The sequence below is a fragment of the Centropristis striata genome, chromosome 5, assembly GCF_030273125.1.
Source record: "Centropristis striata isolate RG_2023a ecotype Rhode Island chromosome 5, C.striata_1.0, whole genome shotgun sequence".
Classification (NCBI taxonomy): Eukaryota; Metazoa; Chordata; class Actinopteri; order Perciformes; family Serranidae; genus Centropristis; species Centropristis striata.
The window spans coordinates 6,412,589-6,438,588 of record NC_081521.1 but is presented as its reverse complement, the minus strand read 5'-3'; the positions used below and the strand labels follow the sequence as shown (position 1 = coordinate 6,438,588).

The following is a 26,000-nucleotide window of genomic DNA, read 5'->3' as shown; positions in this document are numbered from 1 at the left end:
TCTTCCTCACTTTTCAGGTTAAAAAAGGGGCAGAGCCTCACCACCAGACTACTGTCACTCACCTGGACATCGTCACGGCGACAGGCTTCAAAGCCATACTGGACTTCATGTACTCTGCTCACCTCGCCCTCACCAGTAAGAACGTGATCGAGGTCATGTCCGCCGCCAGCTACCTGCAGATGACGGACATTGTCCAGGCCTGCCACAGCTTCATCAAGGCGGCGCTGGACATCAGCATCCGCTCCGAGATGGCCGACGAACTGGCCGACTTTGAGATGGGAGCTGTTGCTGCGGCTGGCATAGGCGGAGGTGGGGGAGGTGGAGGAGGAGGAGTGGGTATAGCGGGAGCAGGGGGTGGTGTGGGAGCAGGTTTAGGAGGAGGAGGAGGAGGAGGGATCGTGGGCATGGCTTCTGAAGCCCTGGCCTCCATCATGTCTGGTCGCAGCACCTCCCCTTGGCTGGCGCGCCGCACCAGCCCAGCCAACTCTTCTGGGGATTCGGCCATCGCCAGCTGCCACGAGGGAGGCAGCACGTATGGCAAGGAGGACCAAGAACCCCCCAAGAGCCACGAGAGCCAGGAGGAAGCCTGCCACGACTCGCAGCCTGCCTGGCCACACGACTACAGGCCTGTCACTGTCAAAGAGGAACAGGTGTCCCCCGCCTCCTCCTCTCATCCCCGGGACACTCCGAGGGGGGCGGCCCAGAGCCAGGGGGAGCCAGGGGCGGGAGGTGCTGCTGGAGCAGGTGGAGAGGGGTCCTGGCAACCCCTGTCAGGGTCAGGGCGAAGGAAGAACAGGAAGAACAAGGACACTGTCAGGCATATTACCCAGCAGGCTGAGAGGAACTGGGACAGAGAGCGGGACAGGGAGAGAGACCGGGACAGTAGGCCTGGGTCTCCTCTGCCCTCCATGCTGGCAGTGGCTGGATGGAACTACAACGGACAGGACATCCCAGGTAAGACTGAAAAAATGTCTTCTTACAGTATTAACTGTCTCCGTCCATCCATCCATTTTCCTCCGCTTATCCGGGGCCGGGTCGCGGGGGCAGCAGGTTAAGCAGGGCGTTCCAGGCGTCCCTCTTCCCAGCCACAACGTCCAGCTCCAAGTTCTACTGCATATTTTATGCGTTATCGACAAAACAGACACCCAAAAAATGGTGAAAGCAAGCCCTCGATTTCAGCTCGAAATACAGTTTTTATGGCAAATTTATTGGAAAGTTTATTAGTCAACTATCACAAAAACTTTGACTGGATCTCACAATTGTAAGCATGGATGCAGGCCCAAAGAGAGCATACCTGCACATCTATTTTGGAAAAGACCCTGCAGTTTTGATTCAATGACTTTGAGGCTTTTTGTCCTTAGTTATCCAGTTAATTAGTGAATGACGAATGATACGATTAGGTGAGTGTTATCTCAACACTTAACTACAGTAAAATCTCATTTATCTGTGCCTGTCTTTTAAAGGACACTTTATAACCAGTAGGGAGTCAGCGATCAAACTGCTCTGTTGACTTTTGTTGAACTCAAGTTCAACAGAGTGTACATGCACTTAATGCTACGTCAGTCATCCGCACGGTTCACTAGTATAAAATGACCTCTTTTCCTCCTCCGGGTTGAGATTAGCGAGCTTCTACACTAACGTGTTAGGCCTAAGATGATTATCTCAAATCTTGGAGGTGTGAGGTGATGCCGGGTAAATGCAGATGGATAATACAATCCTCTTCTTACTGCAGTTTATGTAACACACACTCCCACATAAACAAGTAGATGAATACACAAAAACACTCGAGCACACGTACTTATTTTGAGAAAGTGTCTCTTGATCCTCAGCCTTGCAGAATTGTTTAGTGAATTTCTTTACACTAAAAACTAATACATGAAAAACACTTAGCTGTGTGTTTGTGTGTGTGTGTGTGTGTGTGTGTGTGTCTATGTTTCTGTGTGTGCGTGTGCGCGCACTGTGGGGCCCAAGGCGTCGATAGGTAGATCATTAAAAGTAAGAGAAGCTAATCCTGGGCGCATTAAGGGAGTTGGCTGTGAAATGGGCACACGCGTCGCGCAGCGAAAGAAAACAGGATAATTGAATTGACCTGGGTCACTGCACGGATTACCAGTGCGTCCTCGCCATCTCAGGCTCCTCCCCCTCTCTCTGGGGTTTAGGGAAGGACCTTCTGGAAAGGGCAAGAGAAGGGAAAAGGGAGAGTGAGTGGTGGATGAGAGGGGTAAGAAGAGAGAGAGAAGAAAAGCAGAGACAAAAAAAGAAAGGCAGAGCATCCGTACGGGCTTAAGAGTATTTGTCTGCTTAGCTCTAAGTGTTCTAAGTCACAGATTTTGCGACCTGCAGTCAGACATTATTACGATGCCAGAGTACATCTTATTTTGAGCTTCAGAATCAAACACACATGCATAGGCACATACACACACAAAGTAAATAGCACTATTAAGGCCAGTTTCTTGGTTCTGTGGCACTGTGGTAGCAGGTAGAGTTTAAGTCTGGCTGTGGTGAAGGAGCCATTACCAAGAGAGATGTTTTCTCACCTAAAGGTTAGAGGAAGTCTAGTGTTGCTGCTGGTGTAGACTCACCTGGTGTCTGCCAAAAGACAACCATTCATTTAGCTTTCAACCGGGTTTCGGTAAAGTGCTCACAATGGAGAAGAGTGGAGGGAAGGAGGGAACAAGAGGTTATTAACAATTTGGTTCTCCTTCAGAGAGGCAGATCTCACCATTTAGCAGAAAAAGATCGTGTTACCAGTGGGCTTACATGACGTTTAAGAGTGACAGTCAGGATATGTTTCACTATTGTGTGTTGAGTCAGTTTGCAGGAGGTGGTTTCTGTGTGTTTGGCAAAGGTTTGGGGGATTGCTGAACAGGTTTAGTGAGGTCATTGTTGGATCGGGGGCAGCGGAGGGAGCGTTCTTCTATCATTGTGACAGATTTCTTACAAGTTTGAAACCTTTCGAAGTGAGAACATTTGTTTTGTTGTTGTTTTTTTTTTACTTTGGCTTAGTCTGGGTCAAAAATACACAGGATCCTTTTGGGCTTATGTAAGTTTGTCTGCTTAAGTCTTAAGTCTGCTTAAGTCCGTATTTTGTCACCTGCAATAGAAGGTCAGAATCAGATGCACATATGGGACCACTAAGGAATTAGAAAGTGATTTACATTTCTATTTAAAGTTTCTAATTATAACATCGACACTATTGCAAAGCAGGCAAGGTAGACAGCAAAGAGCTATCACTTACTCGGTATGACACAGTTTGCTGGAGGGAAAGAAGGAGATTTCTTTCTTATGGGAAAACACTAGAAACACTGGCTAACATGTAAATAAATCTTAACTTGATAATGAATAAAAATGTAATATATATATATATATATATATATATATATATATATATATATATATATATATATATATATATAACTTAAAATATAACTGTGACTGTTGCATAATCCCTCCCTCCCTGATATATTACATACATTTATTTATTTTTATTTATTTATCACTTCATTACTTCTGCTTGTGGGACAATTTCATCCAGGCAAACAAAAAGGAAAAAAAAAATTCAGCTTTCAATTATGGAAAATAGAGAAAAATATGTGTGGGCCAAATCAAACAATGTTTGCTTGATAAATTACCTTAATTGATTATCAAAATCAAGTCATTTTGACATTTTGACTTGCACAGGTGCGATTAACAGCACTATCAATGGCTCAGTTCCATTAAGTGTCCTGTAAGCCTTGACAGTAATACAGCAGGCACAATATCCTGAATATGACACACCTTAATAGAATGTAGCCCATATTAATGTCATTAATTATACCTGGAGTTTAATGCTATATATCAGATAGAGATTTATATTATTGATTTATTAACTGGTCCTTTTCAGCTGTATGAGGCCTTTTTGTGTAGCGGTAGGTCAACCACTACGGTAGCTCATTTTTTGAAGTAGGATTGTATGTTCAGGGTTCATTCAGGGGCTGAAATCCTTGAAAATGCTTGAATTTAAATGTTGTACATTTTGGATAAAGTGCTTGTAAATGCTTGAAATTCTTACTGTATTTCTCTTGCAATCTGACTATATCCATCTATAGACTATAGATAATCACATGTTGAAAGTAAAAATAATGAGTAGCCTATCTGAAATGAAGACCTCATCTAAAACATGCAATTTACAACAGGTGTAAAATACTGGAAAAGTTTAAAATTTAAAAATGCTTGAATTTGACCACTGCTATGTGTTACTGATCCATAGTCAGTGAGTGGATGGTGGATGGCATGCCCCCGGGCAGGTTTACCAGCATGGAATAAAAGCAAAACTTATTTTAGCCACCTAAAAAAAGGTCCACCTACAAAATCAATATGCTATTTCTTTCACAGCTTTACCTTACTGTCAGACAGCCCTGTTTAAGTTTACACAGGAGGAACTGAAGTCGGTATTGATGCGCTCTTGAAGCCACCAGACTCCATTGACAAAAACAGCAATTTTACCTGGCAGAACAATAGTTACCTGTCTACCTACCATTGCCTGGATCAGTTAGTTTGTTTGTGTTGTGTATCTTTATTGTTTTAAAGCGTTAGGGCGGATTCACTAAAGTCACAAAATAACAAACAAACTTACTGATCATCGCTAGCCTGGCTAACACCAGACTATATCACAAATCAGATACAGTCTGGAGACCACCTATTCAATCCAATCCACTTTATTTATATTGCACAATTTTAGCAAACACAAGGTTTCCAACGTGCTGCACAAACAATAAATAGATAACACAATACAAAGAGATGTAGTAAACAGTAGAACAGTAAAATGCAATAAGATAAAATAAATTAAAAATAGGATAAAAGTAATTAAAATAAAATGTAAAATGTACTGCCCGCACAAAATAAAATAAAAACAAAAAATCATAAAATCAACATAAAATCAACCCTCTACGTATCTATTCATTTTACGGTAGAGGAGGCGTGGTTTCCGATCGTCCAGGGCCGTTTATTGGCCGTTACGAATGTCTATCATAAGCGCCTTAGTTAATCGTATCAATTAACAACAACAACAACAACAACAACAACAACAACAACAACAACAGAACCTGGTATCGGCAACTCTTGATTGCAATCTCCTTTACCTGGTCCTCCATCAAGGCGATCAATGGCGAGACGGCCACAACTACTGGGGTCTCTCTAAAGCTTAGCTGCTAATGGGGCTAGTTGGTAGATTAGGCTTTTGCCAAATCCTGTTGGAAGCAAGGCTAAAACATCCTTTTTGGTGGTGATAAAGGAGTGTAAAGCCAAATGTTGTTCTTCTTTTAAAATAAACTTTGGCTCTAAACTGTCTAGAACACTGTCTACAGCTAGATCCAAAGAGAGCTTCGCGTCTGCAGCAGCCATGTTGGATCTGTAAGAAAACTACAAGCTTCCGTCTGTCCAATAGTATGCGTCATCGTCTTGCCGTCCCTCCCCGTTCTGTGATTGGATACCAAAACAGGGCTAAAAATCGGCCATGGACACCATGCTGCCTTGCAGTTCGAAACAAATTTGAGCGCGCAAGGCAGCATGGGTATACCCAGGCTAGATCATCGCAGCAGCAGACTGGCAACTTCTCTGTTCCGTGAGGTAAAATTACTGTGTTTTTCCAATGGAGTCTGGTGGCTATGAAGAAAGCATCGATAACAGCTTGCTGGTTTCCCTTGCTGAATTTAAAAAGGGCTGTCTGAGGGCAATGTAAAGAGGTGAAAATATTCTAAATACAGCATACACTTTAACTGAATTTGGTTGCTTTTGCATGGGATTTTTTTTTAAAGTGCCTGAAATGCAATGTGCTGCTGCCCTGTCCACAGCAGCACATTGCTTTGCTTCTATGCCTGTACTTCTGTGTCCAACCTGGGAGCATGCCAGTCACCATCTACTGTATAACACACTGACTATGGATGAGTACCTCATACATTACACTATGTTAGTTATGCGAAGTACAAATATGTCCTTAACAAGATAAAAACAGCTTTTGTTTGTGTGTGTGTGTGTGTGTGTGTGTGTGTGTGTGTGTGTGTGTGGTTGTTCCATGACGTCTAGTTGTTGGTTTCCATGAAGGGCTATGGTAGGTATAAAGGAGAAAGGGCACCTTCAGTCTGAGATTAGCTTAATTGCTTCATTCTTTATTGATGAGAAGTGCCTAGACACACACTCCCACTCTCTCTCATTCATCTGTGATCGGTGTCCATGCTTTACTATTAGAAACGCTTACATTACATACAACACAAGGGCTGCTTGACTGAGGATTTCGCTGGATTATTCTGTAATATAAGGATAATATATAGTGTGTAAAGGCTCAGTGTATTAGCACGGAGCCGCTTCAAAGCGCCTGTATGAAAATGCCGTGTGTCTGTGTTGACATAAACAGCTGCAGGAATTAGGATTTGTTTTCTTTAGATCCCCTTCCCTTGCAAACATCTGCTGTGTTCACTTGATGTCATTATTGAGGCCACTAAGCACTCAACTTCCTTTTTCTGTCTCTCTCACTAACGCTTGATCTCACTCTTTCTTACGCTCACCTTGTCTGCTGCCACGATTATTTGAAATCTTACATTTGAATTAGGGAAGAGGAAAATCAGCACTGCTTGCATTCCAGTGATCTGATCATGTGCGTATATTTTTCTGCACAATAATATATTAGAGGTGACAATTTTTTTGAGGAGGGGAGTTTTAAATAGTCTCTACTTCTCCTGCCTGCTTATGTCGTAAACCTTTAAATAATTACCTGAAATTATTTTTAGTTTGGCCCCCGCTGCTTCTCCCAGACCTGGATTAAAAAAGCATCTGCAAATCAAAGACGGAGTGGTTTTTAAAATCAGGCATGAAGCTTTTTTTTTAAAGAAATAATTAACTATATTTTCCTTTGATGCCTTATATCAGACTCTCTTATTGTAATCCATGTACTACTGAAACTGTGAGGTGGTTAATCAGTTACAGAAAATTACTCTACAACAGTTTTTAAAATAGATTATTCATTCATTTTTGGTAACATTTTCTGCTTCCAGTTTCTTATATGAGAGGATTGGGCTGATTTCTTTTCTTTTTGTATGATTGTAAATTCATTATTCTTTGATTTTAGGCTGTTTACTTGTTATGGACTAAACAATGAAGTGATTTATTATTATTTAATTTATTATATAAAATATCATCAGATTTCCACATAGAGGAATTCATTGCAAGTTGGACCTAGGGCTGGGCGATATGGGCACAAAGGCATATCCCGATAAATTTAGGCTAAATATCGATATACGATATATATCCTGATATTTTTTATCTCAAAGTGAGAGCAAAAATGTTTAGCCAAAACCAAATATGACATGTCACAAGTAGTTTTATTGTTTATTTAAGTGAACATAAATACTGTATAACAACAGGAGTACCTTTTTTTCAAATCGAAGCTCCATAAAGTGCACATTTAAATAAAAAAATATCTTAAATAAAAATAAATTTGACTCTGGTTTCACTTAAACACACTCATACAACCAAAAAGTGCTTTCCAAAATCAAGCTTTAGAAATATTCTGTATTAATATTATTTTCTCGTTTCATAGTTTATTTATTTTAATCAACACCGGTCCTAATCATAAATATCAAATATTTTATTTATTTATTTTCTGAATTTTAATCCCGTAACTGATTTGTATGTAAATCTGTGCAAATTTGAACTATATCGATATATGCGATATGGTCTAATTCCATATCGCATTTGTAAAAAAAATATATCGATATATGTTTTACATCGATATATCGCCCAGCCCTAGTTGGACTAGTTGCAATTTGTTGTATATTCTAACTTAAAACCCCAAACTATACCCAAACCACACTCCAGACTGGTTTAAAGATTTGTATATATAATCAACATATTATCTAGTTGCATCTTTGGTCAAATATGCTCCTCTGTACTGCCAGTATATATCTCACTATTTACACTTATTCAGTTCCTTTCAGCCTCCAGACACATAATGGACAGGTCTTTTCTCATGAAATCTCAAAATAGTGATTGAGTGTTTTTAAAATACATATTTTTCAGTGCGTGAATATGTCATTATGTCCATTAAGGCCTTACTTTTTGCCATTTGATATTTTTAGTATTTTCCAAACATTCGATGCTATTACTCATTTTATTAAAGTAGGTGTCACATATTGGAAATACATGTCATTTTGGAGTCAGAACACGATCGCTCTAGAAGAAGCCCGAGCTGGTGAAAACATCCGTTAACGATTGATTTCTTTCCTACTTCCTTTATACTTGGGGCAAACACCAACTTGATCTTTATCCCACATAATAACAGCACTGGAAATACTTTTTGTTTGCTTTTTTTTTTTCGCTGGTAATAATAAAAAAAAAAAGACCCACACACACACACACACACACGGTGACCTTTAGTGGCAGCTTGGGGGATTTTGGCAATCCGGTACATGGCCGGTGTGATGTACACACACTCACTCACACACTCACACACACAGCTTAGAGCATCTGATTATGTAGACGTGAACAGTTCAATCACACGTGGGTTGTTCTTTCCATTTCCCTCTAGCTGTTGCACATTGATTACATCGAGAATCTTTTTTGAAATCCAACATCTTTATCTGACTCTCTTCCTCTCCTCTCTGTGGCCTCAGAGTTCCCCTCCTCAACCACTAATACACACACGCTTGAGCACACTGACACACATACACATGCCCACAGAGACAAAAAAAAAAAGTGAAATCATTTTTCCGTAGAACCTTTTCCTGTTTATTCCTGCAGTTTGCGCTGCATGTTTCGGCTTGTTTGAGTTTAGACCTTCATCCTCTGGAGCTCCGGAGCCTCCTGGACTCACCTGGGGCCCCGCAGACAGGCGCTCTCAGAACTGCCCTCTAGTTTGCACTTCTGCATAAACTTTCTCTCCTTTTTTTTTCTCTCTCTCTCCCTCCCTGCGCTCGTCTCCCCAAGTCTCTGCAGTCTAAAGGTGAACACTTGAAATAATGAATCGGATCCCCCTTTCGCCCCCTTCCTCTCTGTATTCCAGTTAAGACTCTCCCCATAGTATTTGCACTTCATTAAACTTGAAATAGGTTTAATATTTAAAACACCGTGAACAGATTTCAACCCCCTCACCCCTCACACACCTCTCCACTTTTTCTCTCCCTTCTCCTCGCTCTCGGTTTAATAATCTACTCTCATATTTCCTCCCTAATTCACTCCTCCTTCATTAAAAACCAAAATAGATTTAATATTTCAGACTGTGTGGACTTAATTTTTAACCCCTTTCTTCATTGCTCCGTGCCTGACACGCTATGGGTTAGATAACTACATCATGTTGAGGCCTCTCCCCCTGTATTTTCTCCTCTTTATCCATGTCTTTCTCTTTTTTGTGGCTCCTGGTTCATCCTTCTCACTTTTTCCACAGTCAGTCTATTATCAGTTCTGTCTCTCAGTGTCTTTGTACTCCAGGCCTCTCTCTGTGTCTCGCTCTCTCTCCCCCACCCCCTATTTGCTCTGCCTCTTTGTCCTCTGACTGCACAGATGATTTCAGCCCTTTCCTCCCACCCTATTGACTTTTGTGGCCTGCTCACCCCACCTCCCTCAGTTTCCCCTGCTCCCTCCATCCTCTCCTTCCCCTTCTTGTGCCCTGCTACCACACATACACATACCTCATCTTTCTCCTGTGTGATAGACAGACAGAGGGGTGGGAATGCTTTTTCTCTTCTTGTGGGAGTTGTGACTAAAATACTGTTCTTTCCCCCCTTTTTTCTCTTTCTGTCTTTCTCCTGTCAGCCTCCTTTTCAGTCCCCACAATTTATTTTTTTTAAAGTTCCATTATGACTGCGGTAACCAATCATTTCGCACCGCCTACCAGCCATCTTTGTCATATGACCTCACATCCTGCTGGACATTATGGGCAGTCCACCAGCTAAAAGCCCCTTCTCCTACTCCACCACGCCATCACACCACACACCACACACACATTCACACAATTTTTCACACTCTTGCTGTCTGTCTTTTTCTCTCGCAGCACTCTCTCTCTCGCTCAGTTCTCAATACTGACACCTGCTCTATTTATAATTCGCTGGCTTTAAAAGAGCCATTTTGGACAGGAAGCTGCCCCCTCCCCACTCCTGACCGTGGCTTTTTTCCAAAACGTCAGCACCCCCACCTCTCCACCTCCTGCCCCTGGAACAGGCCGGAGAAGGATTGCTGGGTGGAGAAGAGGAGGTGGAGTGTGTGTATACATGTGTGTGTGGAGGGGGGGTTAAAGATTAGCTATCCCACCCTGAGTGCACCTAGGTTGGGCCCGTGTGTGTGCCTTATTCAGCCACGGCCCACACACATACTGTAGTGTACACACTCACCCACTAACCTAAGCGCAAATCAAAACACCTGCAAATGTCCCATAAAATCCTACATTTACATTGGTAAACTACACATGCACACGTTTCTTGGCATTGATCCGCTCATGTCTAAGAATTTAACTACCCAGAATGCATCTTGACAGGATGTCCTGTTGGCACAGCGCAGGGGAGGGGGGGGGGTTTCTGTGGTTGAACATTCGCTGTATAATTACCCCCAATGCTGAAACCCCCCACACCAACACACACACTTCAAACTCTTATCTCATACCCCAAATGTCTATACACAGATATATTAATGGCTGTGGTTAACACGCACACACACACACACACACACACACACACACGCACACACGCACACACGCACACACGCACACACGCACACACGCACACACCTACACAGAGTTGTTTACTCTCATGCTCAGTTTCTTTTTTCAAAAGGAGATGATACCTGAGGGACTTAGAATTTCCCTTTGCGGGAAAGGGCAAAGTTTTTTGAAATATTATTATTATTATTATTATTATTATTATTATTATTATGGGGTTGGAGTGCCCCAAGCTGTTGCAGGAAAAATCTTTGGTCCCGCCTAAAGGCTACTTTGTTCATGAAATATTATTTAGTATTTGAAGTGGCAACTTTCTTTTAAGAGGTGACAAGCCAAAAAGGTTGATCTCAAATTATGAGTTACTTGTTTTCTGTAAACTGATGTGAAACTCTTGCAGCAGGAAACGACAACTTTTGGGTGCATCTGGGCCAGAACCTTGTGAGAACAGTGTCAAAGCAATCGGCTTCTTTTGAAAAAAATCTAGATATTTTTCACAGAAAATCTGCCTTCAATAAAAAGGATGAGCCTTGCATATGAGCGGGTCCTCCTCCTCCTTCTCTTCCTCCTCCTTTTCCTCTTCGATGAGAGATCCGTGACAAGGCTCCTCTTTTGGAGATATGAGATGGAGATGTGATGTGATGTGAGCTAGGATGCCTCTCTCCTCTCCCCTCCAGTGATCTGATAGCCAGTAATGGGCCCTGTAGCCGTGAGCCTGGCAGCACTGCTCACTGTGGCTTATGTGTCACACTGTACCCAACATTCACCAAGAGTTAGTCGAGCGCAAGCAGCCGGGATATTGAGACTAGAAAAGTGTGTGTGTGTGAGAGAGAAAGTGAGGCAGACTGAGTGACAGGAAGAAGCAGAAAGAGTAACTTTCGCAAAGAGTTTAACCTTAAAAAAAAGTGCTTTACAGTAAGCCCATGGCTGGATCTGTGCTGTCTCTCACTTTCAGTCAGCCTGAAGTTCCTCTTTCCCGGTGTGTTTATTTTAGAAAGGTGGCTTTGTTCTATTTACCGTACCCACTCCCTCTGCGGCCTCTACCCCCGTCAGACCAGTTAGAAAAGGGGAGCGAGGAGGAGGAGGTGGAGGGGGGAGAGAGAGGGGAGGGGGTGCCTGTGCATGATGTTTGGACAAACGGACAACCCGAGCAGGATATAGAGGTCTACAGCCTGTGGGTGTGTCGGTTTGGCCGAGGCACAGCTCGCACACAAACACACACACGCGTGCGCAAGCATACACACATGTACACACAATCGTGGGAGTGTTCCCGCTGGAGGGCAAAGTCTCCCTTCCTCTTACACATTCATTCTCTCCTTTTCCCTCCTTCCCTTCTCTCCCCTTTTCCGCCGTCACACCCCTCCGCACCTCCTTCCTTTAGACCTCTCTTTCTCCTTCATCCCTCATTCATTCTCTTGTGGCTTGTGGCACTCCCCCCCTACCCCCTACCCTCCCTGTTCTTTTAAAAAGAGGAAAAAAAGAAAGTGTTAAAGATACAGAAGAGTCGGCCAACAGCAATGAGAAACTAAGAGGGAGAGGCCAAAATCACCACAGGGGACAATTATGGCTTCGGTTGTGTTCATACAAGTGTGTGTGTGTGTGTGTGTGTGTGTGTGTGTGTGTGTGTGTGTGTGTATTTGATAGTAATCGGGGTGTTAAAGACAATCCTGGAAGTCACTATCTGTCCTTCGCAACTATTGTCCCCTCCTTCTCTCCTCTGTCCCTCCTTCCCTCTGTCTGTTTGGAGCTTCTTTTCCATCCCGTCAATTCACACTGTCACTTCTGTTTCCACTCATCTCCTACGCTGGAGCTACGGCCGCTGCTTGTGTACGGCATGTGCGAGTGCGTGTGGTTTCACAGTCTAGGGGCTTTGAATAAAGGCAGGGCTGTGGGTTAAACTTCCTCAACATCAGGAGGATCTGTGGGCTCCTGTCTTGTTTGTTTGCTCGTGTAAAACTGGAACTTCCAGGTTCTGTTCTAAAAGTCAGAAATCTACTTCATGATCAAAGCGACATGTGTAATAATGCAAATGACTAGAAATCCAGCCCTGCAGCACTACTTTGCACAATACACAATTCCTCATTGTTTGAAAAGGGATGTCACATCATATTAGCTACCTTTAAACACACACCTTATTCCATTGTGGGTTAAAGGTCACTAGCTTGACAGACTGAGGCTGTTCAGGTGGCGAGCTATGAGAATGGACTTGTCATCTCCTTTGTCCAGACATGTCCGTTACAATATCACATCTTCTTGCACAACCTTTTTTTCAAGCCGCTATAATCAATATAATGTTGTTAACAATAATCAAACAACTATGTGTTATGAAAAGGGTGTCGCTTCTAGTGGCAAACACATACAATATGTTTACATGACACTCCAAAAAAAAAAAATATTGTCTTAAACTGACTATAACTGGACAAGTGCATGTAAACGTGTTAGTTCGACTAATGTGAGTTCTCCAACTCCGATTAAGACACCCAGATAATGCGATTTTTTAAAATTGTTTTTTTTCGGCATGTATGACAAGACAACGCATGAGCTCCACACCCACACGCCACCCGCTGGTGTATGACCCCGGAACAAAAACATTCAAGAAAGCCGGTCGCAGTAGCCGGTCGCAGTAGCCGGTCACAGAAGCCGTTCAGTAGTGACGGCACAAAGTGTCGAACTGAGGTCAACAGGAAAGGGCGCCATATTAACCCGCTGAAACAACGCATATCACCACCGAGTGTTGAGGAGGAGGACACGTTCCTGTCAGTTATTTGATTTTCAGAATCGCCTTTATTGTCATTGCACAGAGTAACAAGTACTAGGACAACAAAATTAGCCATCAACCCGTCCAAACATATACTTAACACACATACAATATGACAAAGAGATGGACAGGACAGGGAGACAGGGATGAAAGAAACATGTCACACTTTCTACGTTGCATGTAAACTGGGACAATGACAGAAATCAGATTAGACACCAAACTCAATTTTTAGGCATAGCTTGATTAAACTGTGCATGTAAACGTACTGACATATGTCTACAATTCGCCTCAGCTCACCCAACGTCTTTTAGCTTATTGTTTTGGTCTTCGCTATTGTTTGGAATAACTGGTGAAAATAGTTGATTTAGTTTATCACAAGCCAGGCATTTTTCTCAAGAGTTAGCTGAGGCAAAATAAATAACTGTAACCACCTACCATATCAGCTTTATAATGTGATTATATGCAAGTTTAAATATAATCCCAAATGCATAGAAAGAGACAAATGCAAGGATAAGATAGTAGAGATACAGTGTGCAATATTTGGAAATTTATATTATCATGTTTCATCCTGAAAATTACATCAGAGCTGATAATTTAGCCAAAATGTCTTCATTGACTTTAAAATGCACAGCTTCTACAGACTCTGATACAGTTATATTTTTAAGTATTCAAGACAGTCATTTACATTTTTATTTTAACAAATTATGTCAAAGTTTTTCATTTTAATTCTAAATGCTACTTCACAAAGGACATTTAATGAGTTTGAACTGTTCTTTGATTTTGTTGTGTTATATTTAGTTATGTTGGAAGCTAGGGAATATTAAATCATCTGTTTTGCTCATTAAATCTTAGCATTTTCTTACCCTCAGGTGTGCATATACTACAGGTTATGGGCTTCTTTTTTAAAATCAAGAATGTGAAATTATCTGTTGTGTTGGCATTGACCATAAGAAGCAGATAATTATCGATTATCACTATCGGTTTAAAAAAAAAATCTATATGCCGTTGCTAAAGTTTGTTAAAATCACATTTGGTTCAAATTTTATCACAGCAATTGTAGTGGAAAGTCATTTAACCCCTTTAGCCCGAGACATGTTTCACCTTTTGGAAAGACAGATTAAACAAACCTTAATGGGAGATTGCATTAAGTTAATTGGACTGACATCAGGACTTTGGCTCTCTGTATCCTTTGCTCGTCATTAGACGTGATGCAAGTTTAAGAAAAGGAGGCCAAACTCTCCTTTGTTCCAGCTGTCCCCCCCTCCCCAACCTCTGTGCCCCAGATCACCTGCCTGCCCGTACGTCTCATTGTTTCCTCCACTTCTCTCTTTCTCTCAAGTCTTTCCTCCTCACTACCCTCATACACCAGCAGCCGCATGCAAAGAATAACTTCATCTGATCCATTTGATCTCCTCTCCACTCCCCCCCTCCCATCTCTTCCCTCAGCCCCCACCTCTTTTCCTCGTAAGTCGAGTATCTCTAAATGTAAAATGGGTCATGGGCTTGTTTCAGGTACAATCTCCCACAACACGGGTCGGGTACCTGCATGTTTTGATTATTATTATTATTATTAATATTATATTATTACAACACTAATTCACCAGTTTAGTCAGTTTATACACCTGATCTGAGTGAAAAAAATGAAGGGGCCCTTGTGTGAATTCTATCTTGTCACTAAGGGGACATAGGGGAGAAAAAGATCGATGGGAGGAAAATTCATTGTAACACTTTACAATAATCATCTAAGTGATGTTTATAGATGGTTTATAGACCAATTATTAACCATTTACAAAGTCCCATCCATATTTAATCTTTAAATGTTTTCAGCCAATTTCTTAAAGGTATATGAATCATTTCAAAATCATTAACATACTTAATATGGTGTTAAAAATGTTAAAATGAGTGCAACCAAAACTATTAATATACTATTAATTATAATTTATTAGTTTGTTAATGGTAAAGTTACTATAAACTTACATTAATATACCATCTGTTTGCTATTTCTAAATGATTTAGTTAGTTAAACATTAATAAAAATATGTATTTACCATTCTAAATGGCCTATATACGGTTTATAAATGATGATTAAACATTAATAAATTATTTGTTTACCATTTGTAAATAATGGTTATTGTAAAGTGTTACCAAATTCATTAGCACCCAGGGGTCAGTAGCCAACAATGCTATTCTCACCCAGTTTTGTTGCCTTAAGCTAAGCAAGAATTGTTGTCTAAATCTAACAATACAGTGGAAATAAGTAAGAAAAATATGAAGATACTTGTACCAAGGACATCTTCCCTTTACAAAATGTTTGTGTTCCCTCGAAAAGCTTGGGTGAATGCAAAATTGTTAGTCTTTTCTGAGTGTCTTTTTGTTTCTGGATGAGACGTATGCGGACAGTGAGGACATTGGTAGATGAACGGGTCAAACACAGGACTAACACCCAGGACACCTGCGGGTTGGAGTTCCACGAGGAGCCTCTTTATAATTTGTGGACTTATTTCACAGTGTTGTTAGGTTAAGACAACAAAACTATACTTGCTAAGCTTGAGGCAACAAAACTGGGTAAAAAATTCATTGTTATTTCTGCACACTTGGTGTTAATGCATTTTTTTTTCTCCACCATTATCTTTTTTTCACTCATCTATTTTTTCTCCCCCCATGAGAAATGAATGAAAGAATCCTTCAGTGCTGGATGTTGTTTAAGAAAAGTAAAATAAGGTTTCAGAGCTTGTTCTAAGTGTGTGTCTGAGTATATGTGTGTGTGTGTGTGGGGGGGGGGGCACTTGAGATAGATAGAGAGGTACAAAGGCAGGAGTGTGTGTTTGCATGTGTATATGGTGTAATTGTCTGTGACCCTGGCAGCAGTTTTTTTTCTTTTTCGTGGTTAGACTGTTTGGCCTTCCCATAGTTCCTCTGGCCTCAGAGACATCCAGCGTCAAGGTTTAGTGTGTGTTTCTGTGTGTTTCTGTGTTTGTGTGTGTTACACAGGAGAGGAGAAGGGGAGCGATGGAGGTTAGAGGTGGATTTGATAGTGCTGGACACTCACACCCCTCTCTTCCCTCTCCACCTTCATACCCCCTCTGTTCAGGCCTTGATAAGTGGAGCCGGAGTCTGTGGGGGTTAGGGATTCCTGTCTGGCACAAACACACACATAGAAACACACACGCACTGGGATCCGCCCGCTCTACATTCCTGTGTCCGACTAAGGAAGCAGCCTAGCCGTCTTCCCCTCCACTCCCAAATTATCCCCTTCTCCTAAAGTCACTGCATACTTATCACACGCCTCTCTACCTCTCTCTTCCACTCTGACTCACACATACCTCCTCTATCTGCCATGTTTTCGTCCTCTCTATCCTTCCACTGCTGCAGACGGCACATCTAATCATCTGATAGTGTGTCGTAAAATGTTTCATTAGAGCAAGTGGAGAAGATCTGCCAGTGCGGTGACATACGTTAATGTCACCTTATTGCATTGCAAATACTTGTTGAAAACATGTATCATTTTCGTGATGGTTGTGATCTGTCACTCACTGCAAGAAAAACACCAGAAGCTGCTCTGGAAACATTGAATTAATCCATTGTATCGGCAGAAAAACACAATTTCAGATATTTCTGCTGCTCATCTGTCTCTCTGTCCCTGTTTTTTGTGTTTATTTAACTTTTTCTTCCAATTTTGTGAAACTTACATATCCTCTTCGCCTAACTTTTCCCCTTCACCCCATCTCACCCTCTTATCATGCCGTTTTTTTTTCTACCTCCCCTTTTGCTATCTGACTCTGTTTTATATCTTTTACCCCGCTCTCTCCCTCCCTCCCTCATCCTACTCCTCCCTCCCTGTCAGGGGTGTGTAACAGGGGTTAGGAAGGGGTCATGTGGTCCTGCGCTGCCCTTCTCTCTAATGGCTTCTTAATGAGAGAGCCAGAGAGGGAAGAAGAAGCAGGGAGAGGAGCCGTTTTGAGAAGCGGGGTGAGATATCAGTAGTTCTGCTCAGGGCACTGACTCTCTGTGCATGTGTGTCCGTTTGAGGCTGTGTGCGCTGTATGTGTGTGCACACGCCTGCGCTATTTGACCGACCCCTTGCTCCATTTCAAGCCCTTTCTGAGCTCTATGTTCCTCTCCGGGGAAAGAGGAAATGACACGTTTGTAGCCTTGAATAAGCGCCGGGGCTCGTCACACGCAGTGTCCACTGGAGGAGGGAGGTGGGGGGGTAGTTGTGGAGGTGAGGGAGGAGGGGGTGGGGATGGGGCCCGCTCTTTAATTTGCACTGCTTCTGCTGATTTGATCATAAGCAATTAATCTCAATGGCTTTGCTCGGCTGCAGTGGGGGAAGAGAAGATGAACACAGTCCTCTATATGCATACGTCCCTCTCTTGGTTTTCCCCTCCATCCCCACAGTGTGAATTCTACTCATCTTACCTCGTATTGTAGTCAATGGGGGAGCATGTTGTGGGAATTTTCTCTGTTTTGTCCCACATGATTTTCCCCTGCAGAAATCGTGGTTACCCTGGCAAATTTTGGGTTTTTCCAGTATCACTTCAAAATCTCCCTCCTCTTAATCTAAAATTTTTAGTGTGTTTGAAAGGGTTTAAATGAGGCATGAAATATATCAACCACTTATAAGGATTTGCAATGTTTTGAATCAGGTAGGAACATGAAAATAAAACTTCAAAAAGCCAAATTTGGATTTAGATAATCATGTGCATAATCAGCTCCGTGTTGGCTGATATTGGATTTAGAGCTGTATCGAACACGTTAGATTTCTATTTGGATAACATCTTCACAGTTTCCGGACTGCTGAGAGGCTGGAGGAGTGGTGTGAGGTTCAAGGTCCAGATCCGTCCTACCTTTCGGTCTTGAGATCTGTCCAAGTTTTTTTTTTTTAGCTCAAGAGTGACATAGATCTGCACTGATCCACTAACACTAAGCTCGCTGCTTGCGCAGGTTTGGCCACCTCTTGCGCGCCTCATCTGTCTCACTTCCTTCCCCTTGTTTAACCCTTCGCTCTGTTCCCTCATTTTGACCTCAGCATCTGTGCGAGACAAACACTATGACTCCTTCCTTCACTCTCCCTTTCTGCCCCAGCTCCTCTGCCAGTTTTCCATCTCGCTCTATCTCCCTCGCCCTTGCTTTCCCTCTCCATGGCACCGTACTCCTCCCATGCTGAGGCCAGAGCTCTCTCCATTGTTGGAGGCAGGTTGCCAAGGATACAAGCACAGAGAGGCACAGTCTTAATGTTATAAGATGGGAGAGATGAGCATAGAGAGGGGAGAGGGGCAATAGCTCTTGTGCTCTCTGGTCACTGGGCAGCCCGACAACACACTAATGCTCTACAAAGAACACGTAACACCCCCGGCTCCCGCTCCCTCTGTGGATGGAGCACAGTGACATCGACTGCTTGTGGAGGAACCCTTCGTCCTGGTCATCTGCTCTGTGTTCGCCTGCTGGGACTGGAGTGTATGATTGCAGCGTTCATGTGTTGTGCTTTTGTGCATTTGTCAGGCAGCCACTTGATGGGGGCTCTCGAGGGGCCGGTCTACACAGCATTTGCTCATCTTAACAAAAGTCTGATAAGTAAAACAATCAAAACAAAAAAAATCTTCAAGGACATTGGAGTTGTTATGGCTCTTGTGTATATTTATTTTCAATCAAGTTGAAATAATGCCAGTGTGGTAGTGTTAAATATCCAACCCATTTACTCCCATTAACAAAGTAAAACGGTCCCCACCTATATTCAATAGAAGTCAACAATCATCAGTTTCCTTATTTTGCTTGAAACAACTTCAGTTGTTGTAATTCAAGTACACTCAACTGTCCTATTGTGTATTTTTGGCACCAATTTGGGTGAGTGCTTTGGAGAAGATCACAGCACTCAAGGACCAGTCTTATTTATCACATGGCACTTAACTTATGGTGCTGAAACTGCCAAAAAGACTACATTTGAGAAACAATTTCTCTTTCCAGAAGTCATGACCTGATAAGTCAAGATAATACACAGACCCTGCTCTAAGCAGTTTTATGTTATGGAAGTATATAGAAAGAAATAGTTCCTACTAGCAGTAAATATCTCTATGGCTGATACCTCCAACACTCAGCAGCTCAATCTAGACCAGGGATGGGCAACTTAAATGCTGGAGGGGGCCACAATTTTTTTTTAACTTAACCAGATATGATGAAACTGCAATTTTAAATATGTTTACAGTGCAGTAACTTAACATATTTCATGCTCAAATGCATGTATAACAGTATAAATAGGAATACAAAAGGTTTGGAGCAAATACAAAATAACCACTTAGTGTGATTTCTTTTTTTAGTGACCAACATTAATTGCAAGAAGTAATTTTGTGCATTTTTACACTGCACTTTAAGATTTCATGCTCAAATGCATGTAGTTGTACTGAGGGCCACTTCAAGTGAGGGTGTGGGCCGTATGCGGCCCCCGGGCCTCTAGTTGCCCATCCCTGATCTAGATCAATAAATAGTGCTAGAGGTAAGAGGAAAAAATATGTATTTTCGATTTTGGGGTGAACTGTCCCTTTAAATAGTCATACCTGATATACCCTGAAATAGACTCATCTATAGATAGAAAACACACACTTTCGTCAACATCCTGCATCTGTGTACATATTTAACACATGCACGCAGTCGGAGTGTTCATACATTTTTTGCAGACATTCAGTTCTGTAATCCTCTCCAGAAAGTCCACTTGAATATATGTTGATCTGGCCAACTTTGTTTCGTTGATAAACTCGTCCTACCGGAGAGCAGTAGAGAAGTAATTAAGGCTAGTCAGTTGCCTCGAGCTTCTGAGCTGGTCAGTGTGAGTCGGAGAGTGTGTTAACCCACACACTAATAACCCACAGGCTCTGTTCAGCATCCCCACCCAGAGTCTTTGTCATTTTCCTCCTCCACTTTCCATTATCCCTCCTCTCAACCTCTCTCTCACACCTCACCTTTTAAACACGACCCTGGACCGGGCTGGACAGGGCTTTTGGGCTCGTGCCCGCACACCAGTTCCTCCCCTATGCATGAAGCGAAGACATAACCTCTCTCACTCTCTCTCAATCTCTCCATCTCTCTCTCTCTTTGCTTTTAGCACAAAGCCCTGCGTGTCTGCCTTCCTTCCCCACCCAGCATTCTTTCCCCATGCAGACCTCTCCCCCGCTCTCTCTCTCTCTCTCTCTCTCTCTCTCTCTGTCGACTTCCCTCCTACCCGCCAACTCGCTCAGCCTCACCCTACCTTTCATTAGCCCACTCTTTATCTCACACACTCACTCGGCTCGCTCTCTCCCCCTCCACTCTCATATCTCGCCAGCTTTTACACTCCCTGTACTCTCTCTCTCTCTCTTCCTCTCTCATTCTACCCCCCTTCAGTTGCTTCTGCTTTTGTTTCTGATACATCTTCATTTATTCCTCTCCCCTCTCTTTCCCTGCTGACCCTATTATTTTTATATTCTCTCTCCCTCTGCCATCATTCCCTCTCTCTCTCTCTCTCTCTCTCTCTCTCTCTCTCTCTTTCTCTTTCTCTCCCTCCCACTCCTCTCAGTCCCTCTAAGCTGCATTAACTCCCCAGATTACCTTGAGCCCTGCAATCCTCCATCCCCCACGCACTCACCCGCTCCCTCTTCCCCTCCCTTCCTTCACTCATTCACATGCTCACGCAGACTACGTCCAAACCAAGGCGGCTAATTTTGAAAAAAGCAATTTACCTTTGTAAAGGACCAGCATTTTAATGTAATTGTTGAGACCTCCATCCACACTAAAACACAATAAAACTGACAGACACAGCGGAAAATACAAATACAGAAAAAACTAACTTCACATGTTTCTGTTTCTGTTGTCAGACAAGTGAATGAGCATGAAATAGCAATTTGATTGCAGGTCATTAAAGTTAACCAGGTGATCGTAACGCTGCTGTGCTGGGATGTCGTTTTGTCTGATAGTGTGATATCGACAAAATGAGTGATCACAGAGAGGATTAGAGGCAACAGAAAGTTCAATAAAGTCCACTTTTATTTAACCTCCTCTGAATAAACTGTTTTAGAAAGGAAAAATGGTTTGTAGACAGTTATTAGACAGGAGTCAATGGTACAAACACGTCTTTTAAATAAACTGTGTGAACTTATTTTCCTGTTAGCGACCTAGCAAATCCCTTCGCTAAACGACAGTCAGCAAGCTCGCTAATTCAGAGTCTTTCAACCCCCTTCAGTAACTCTATCAAATTAAATAGTGAGAAGAAAATGCCAGGGAGAGTAAGTAAACAGCCCAGCACAGAGAAGAGAGAGGGAAGCTTGGAGAGCTATTGTGACTGACCGTAGACTGTATGAAGATGGACGACATGACAGCTCCACAAAAGTGAAACCAAAGCATCTCAATCACTCCTTGGAGGCTCCTCAGTATAGATCCTAAGTCCCGCCCCCTCTCTATGTTAGTGGATGGGACATGCAGCAAACTAAAAAATCAAGTGCACGTCAAAAGATGTCAAAAATGGTTTTTCATCATTTTAGGTATTTAATATCATGCTGACATATGTTCAATTGTTATTTTTTCTGATATGGTTTAAATTAGTTATTTGAAGCAATAAAAAAGGGGTGCAACATCATGGACTTGTGATTGACAGGTGGCTAGGCGGGACCATGACATTGCAGCTCCAACTCCTGATCACTACTGTACAGACTTTGGCTCTGAATGTGAAAGATGATAGCTCCCATATGCAAAGATATTTCAGCTTTTTTTGTGCCTTTCTGTGAGGAAGAGAAGCCATGTCGTCCATTATTATATACAGTCTATGTAACTGAAAAAAGGCTAATGTGTTAGCTCACCAGCTACAGACTACTGCAGCTTACTTGTGTGAGCAGACTTAAACCCTTTGGAGTTTTGGGCTGTTTTCTCAGTTTTTTAAATACAAATTTTAAAATTTTCCACTTAAAAACTGTTTACTATGCAGTCTTGGTATCATTTTTTTCAGCACAACCTCACCTATATGACCTGATAACTATTTATTCATTTTGACTTACTGGATTAACATTTTAGCCCGAAAAGCTAAACTTAAGTCTGATTTAGAAAATTGTTTTGTTTTTTTTACTTTCAAAACACAGTCATGCTCAATGAAGAATTTTAAGTGTTGCAAATGTCAACACAGGTTGAAAATATTACTTAAAAGAGGTAAAATGAGGATACCTGCTAGTTTTATATTTTGAGACTAAATATATTTGACCTTATTCCCGGTTGTACTTGGTCTATCATCATCAAACAAAACTAGCACAGAGTTACAAGCCACAACTTTTGAGGGAAGTTGACAACAGGGTTCAACGTTGCTTTGTTTTTACGTTTTGACATCATGAAGAAGTAATCCGCTGGTGCTTGCATGGATTCCAGAGTTAAAAAGTAGATCCAACAGGCAGAAAATGAGGGCAGAATTTCTTCTGATCGACACCGCATAATATTCAAAATCAATCAAATTTGTATTCAAGACTCAGGGTCCATAGGAGACAGATATCAAAAACAGGAACAATACAGAAAATAAATTACACAGCAGACAAAAACATGACAGAAACCAAAAATACGATTAGTTAGAGCAACGATCACATTATTCATAAATTTATACATCAGATTACGTAAAATCGCTTCACAAGTGGGCACACCCAGGCCAACTAATAGCTGACTTGTGCCATCTTGGCTAATTTAACAGTAATCACAAAGCATCATTATAAGCCACCTTCAGTTTGTGCATGCTGTTCACCTTGTAGTTGCACCACAAATGTGCAGCATACATGGGTGTGCAAAATGCTTTGAACAGTGTAACTTTGACTTTGTAATAGCAGTGATGGAATTTACGAATCAAAGTATAGATAGATAAAATGAAACATTGTGACAGAAAAAGTGGCAGGGACAAAAAAGGGCTTCACTTCCTGATATGATGCCCCTACTGGTCATGTGTTTGCTTGTAATTTCTGAGCATGCCCATAATAACTAATGTTGACAAATATCATAATAAGCTTCGTTTTCTTGAGTTTCAAACGGCGGCGTAGCGCGGACAGCGGGCCAAAATATATTAGAGAAAAACATGCATTTTTAAATTTAGCTGGCTTACTGTCGACGTACTCTCCCACACTCACTTGCTCACCCCCTCCGTCACTAACCACCCTCCCTCCCTCCCTCCCTCCCTCCCACAGCCTCTGTAACCTCCCCCTCACCTCTCCTCACTCCCCCTTCACTCACCCACCCACCCACTCTCCATCACCCCACCGTCCACCTCTCACCCCACCACTCTTGCAATCGCTGTGCTCCTCTTCTCTTCTCTCCTCTCCTCTCCTCCCCTCCACCCACACTCTCTCTTTTACTCCGAGCCCCCAGCAGTACCACCATCACCACCAGCACCATCATCTCTCTCTCTCTCTTTCTCTCTCTCTCTCTCTCCCCTGTCTTTTACCACTCTCTTCCCTCTGTCCCTCCCTCCTCTAAAGCCTTCAGGCTCTGCTTGATTTATATCTTGCCCTCCCTATCCACACACACCCCACCACCACCACCAACACCCACCCACCCTTCCCTATCTCTCCTGGAGGTTGTGGCCCGGCTAGTCCCTAAAAACAACAGAGAGAGAGAGAGGAAGACAGAGAGAGAGAGAGAGAGAGAGAGAATAACAACCTCTTCCACTTTCCATCCTCCCTCCTTTTTAACCCAGCATTTTTTTCATTCCCCTCTCCCACACTGCTTTTTAAATTGCCTCTGAATTCTTGAGCTGTTTTAGTGCCTCACTCCCCCTTCTCTGCTGAAATTACTTTTTTACCCTCTCAAACTCTGGCATGCTGAGGAAGCAAGTTCCACCTTCCCTCCCCTCTTTGTCCACTCGAGGACAAACAGGCACTAATCGCATGTCCCGCGTATGAAGCTGTTTGTGTAAAAAACAAAAAGACATTCCCGCTTGGAAGCATGTTGCTGTAATGTCGCGTAGACAATACGCCGAGCGGCAAAGTCTTGTGACAACATGACTCTTGTAATGCCTTGTCCTTTTCAACCTCAGGCTGGCCGAGCCATTAACCAGGCCGACTTGGGGCAAGGCTTCTTTCTGTCTCTGTCTCTGTCACACACACACCTACATATACACACAAAGATACACAGTGAGAGAGTCTTTCTCTTTTGTTTGCACTCCCATACTCAAACATGCACACAAGCCCTACTTTCTTCTCTGACAGCTCTCTTGTGGTCGACAAGCCTCAGTAAGTCGTTGCTTAACCACCCTGGACTTTTTCTCTCCATTGTGTTTGGCTACTGTCTCTGTTGATTTGAAGGCGTGGTGTGTTGTGTGTTTGTGTGTGTGTGTGTGTGTGTGACTGGAGGTGTTAAAGGAGTCTGTCAGTCAACAACCAGGTCGTGTGTGTGTTTGTGTGTACAAGTAGTGGTTGTTTATCAATGTAGGTTTATTTATCCGTTTATTTATCGAAAACAAGTATTTGTGGAAAAATGGAAACTTCATAGAAGAGTTGGCTTCATTCAGAGTGGAAGGAGGTATTTATTGAGACGTACACACGCATGGACACACTCCTTGAATACAATCAGAACAGAAGATCAGGGGTCAAACCAGGTCATCTGACCCTTTCCTCCCTTTTCAGGCCTTCGCTTTCCTCATCTTTTCTGCGTCAAAGCATGCTCTCCAATAATACAACTCCCCTTGTGAATCACATGCACACACACACACACACACACACACACACATTTAACTCAGATATACAGTGCAGCCTCCAACCACAGCACCATAAAACTGTATCTTCTATCCATTAGCCGTAACTCTCTCAATGGATGATAAATGCAGTATCCCTCACAACACATTTGAAGTATAGTTCAACACACACATCTTTTATTCCAAGGCAAGTCTTATTCCGCCTTTGCTTTTCCCACTCAAGCCCCCACATAGCTCGCAGCATCGCTCACGCGTGTGCACAAACACACACACACACACACACACACACACAAACACACACGTGAACAAAGAGAACCACCATTTCCACATATTTGTCTCTCCTTTTAAAAGGGGGTTTTATTTAGCATAAATGTTGAAGCCAAGGGTGCCCGGCTACCATGGCAACCAAATTAAACGGAGGATCTCTTCAGAAAGCAGAAATCTAAATTATTCGGACTCTTTTATGAAGGGGAAAATGAAAATTCCCTCCACTGTACAGAGACCGCCGCACTGTAAAGGCAGAAGAAAGGAGGGGGGAAAAAAAGATGAGGAAAATGCTATTGTTTTTTGTATCTGACCATGCAGTTCAAAGCCATAGCCTATGCTATTGAAATTCATAGGTTGTTTCATGACAAGCAATACGTTAACACTCAGCATATGTGCACAAAAGGAATGATGTAACCTCAGTGTCTCTAACACTCCAGATAAACCTATTGCCTCTGAAAGACACCACAATATGTGTGTCTACAAATCCTCGGAGGAACCCGGCACACGTATGATGAAATCCATAAGCTCTATGCATGGGATTAGGTGTGACTGTTTCTGGTGTGGTAAATGATTTTATCTGTCAGAACAGGATGAGGTTTAAGTAACACACCATCTAC

General features: G+C 42.4%; 1 protein-coding gene across 4 annotated transcripts in view; it reads left to right on the top strand.

The window, feature by feature from the left end:
• The window catches only part of zbtb46 (zinc finger and BTB domain containing 46), a 74,193-nt gene that overhangs the window by 27,122 nt on the left and 21,071 nt on the right, over positions 1-26,000 (top strand). For all 4 annotated transcript variants that reach the window (XM_059332595.1, XM_059332594.1, XM_059332597.1 and 1 more), the window contains exon 3: positions 18-954. In XM_059332595.1, the coding sequence (XP_059188578.1) occupies positions 18-954 (937 nt within the window). The remainder of the gene's footprint in view (positions 1-17; positions 955-26,000) is intronic.